We start from the raw sequence: 762 nt of genomic DNA, 5'->3' as shown, positions 1-762 counted from the left end.
GAGGACCTGGTCCTGCCTGACTTCCTCCAGCTCCCCAGGCAGGATGGCAGTGCCTGCAAGGGGTCGGATCAGCCCCACACCCCTCACCCAGGCTGCGAGGGAAACAGCCACCCCCAGCCCACAGAGCCGGCGCCAGCTCAGCCTCCAGTCGACCAGGAGCTGCGATGAGCCCTGCTGCACGGCCACACCCGGCGCGTGGTACCCCCGGGCCATGCTGGGGTTCAACACAGGGCCTGACCAGCTCCTGCCCTGCGCTGCCGACGCTGCCTGGACCGCAGATTCGTCCATGTCCTGTCCCAAACTGTCGTGTCGTGTCGCTGTGAGTGGTTGAGCAGCTGCCATGCCCCTCGGTGGGGTGACATCCTGGTGCACGTCAAAGGAGTCCTGTACATAATTTGAACCCCCGTTGCAAAGCATTTGGGAACGTCCCACGCATACCTGGCACTGTCTTGCCCAGTGCCTCTGCCTGTGGCAGAGCTACCACCCTGGCAATTCCTGCCTGTGCCGGGCTCGCACAGCCCCTCAAATTGTTCAGGTGGGGAAAGCACCCTTCCAACTGAAGGGTGTGCAGGAAAGGGTGGGTGGGGTGTCAAGGCAGGTTCCAGCCCCAAACCCCTGTGCTGTGGGCAGGCAGGGTCAGGAGAACGCATGTCTGGAGCTGAGGGCCAGATCTGGTCCCTGATCCTGCAGGAATAGGGCTTGTTGATGTGTGACTCTACCCTTCCCAGGAAGGGTGAGCCTGGCCCTGCCAGCCTGCGCCCC

General features: G+C 63.5%; 1 protein-coding gene across 1 annotated transcript in view; it reads left to right on the top strand.

Annotated features, from left to right (window-relative positions):
• The window catches only part of RGS14 (regulator of G protein signaling 14), a gene marked incomplete at its 5' end in the record, with an annotated part of 5,502 nt that extends 5,334 nt beyond the window's left edge, over positions 1–168 (top strand). Inside the window, 1 exon segment of the mRNA XM_029084444.1 lies at positions 4–168. Within this exon segment, the coding sequence (XP_028940277.1) occupies positions 4–168 (165 nt within the window).
• Between the last annotated feature and the right edge of the window lie 594 nt (positions 169–762).

The sequence above is a fragment of the Antrostomus carolinensis genome, unplaced genomic scaffold, assembly GCF_000700745.2.
Source record: "Antrostomus carolinensis isolate BGI_N321 unplaced genomic scaffold, ASM70074v2 scaffold31100, whole genome shotgun sequence".
In the NCBI taxonomy this organism is placed as follows: domain Eukaryota; kingdom Metazoa; phylum Chordata; class Aves; order Caprimulgiformes; family Caprimulgidae; genus Antrostomus; species Antrostomus carolinensis.
The sequence above is the reverse complement of the archived record's forward strand: the minus strand, read 5'-3'. Positions and strand labels throughout refer to the sequence as shown.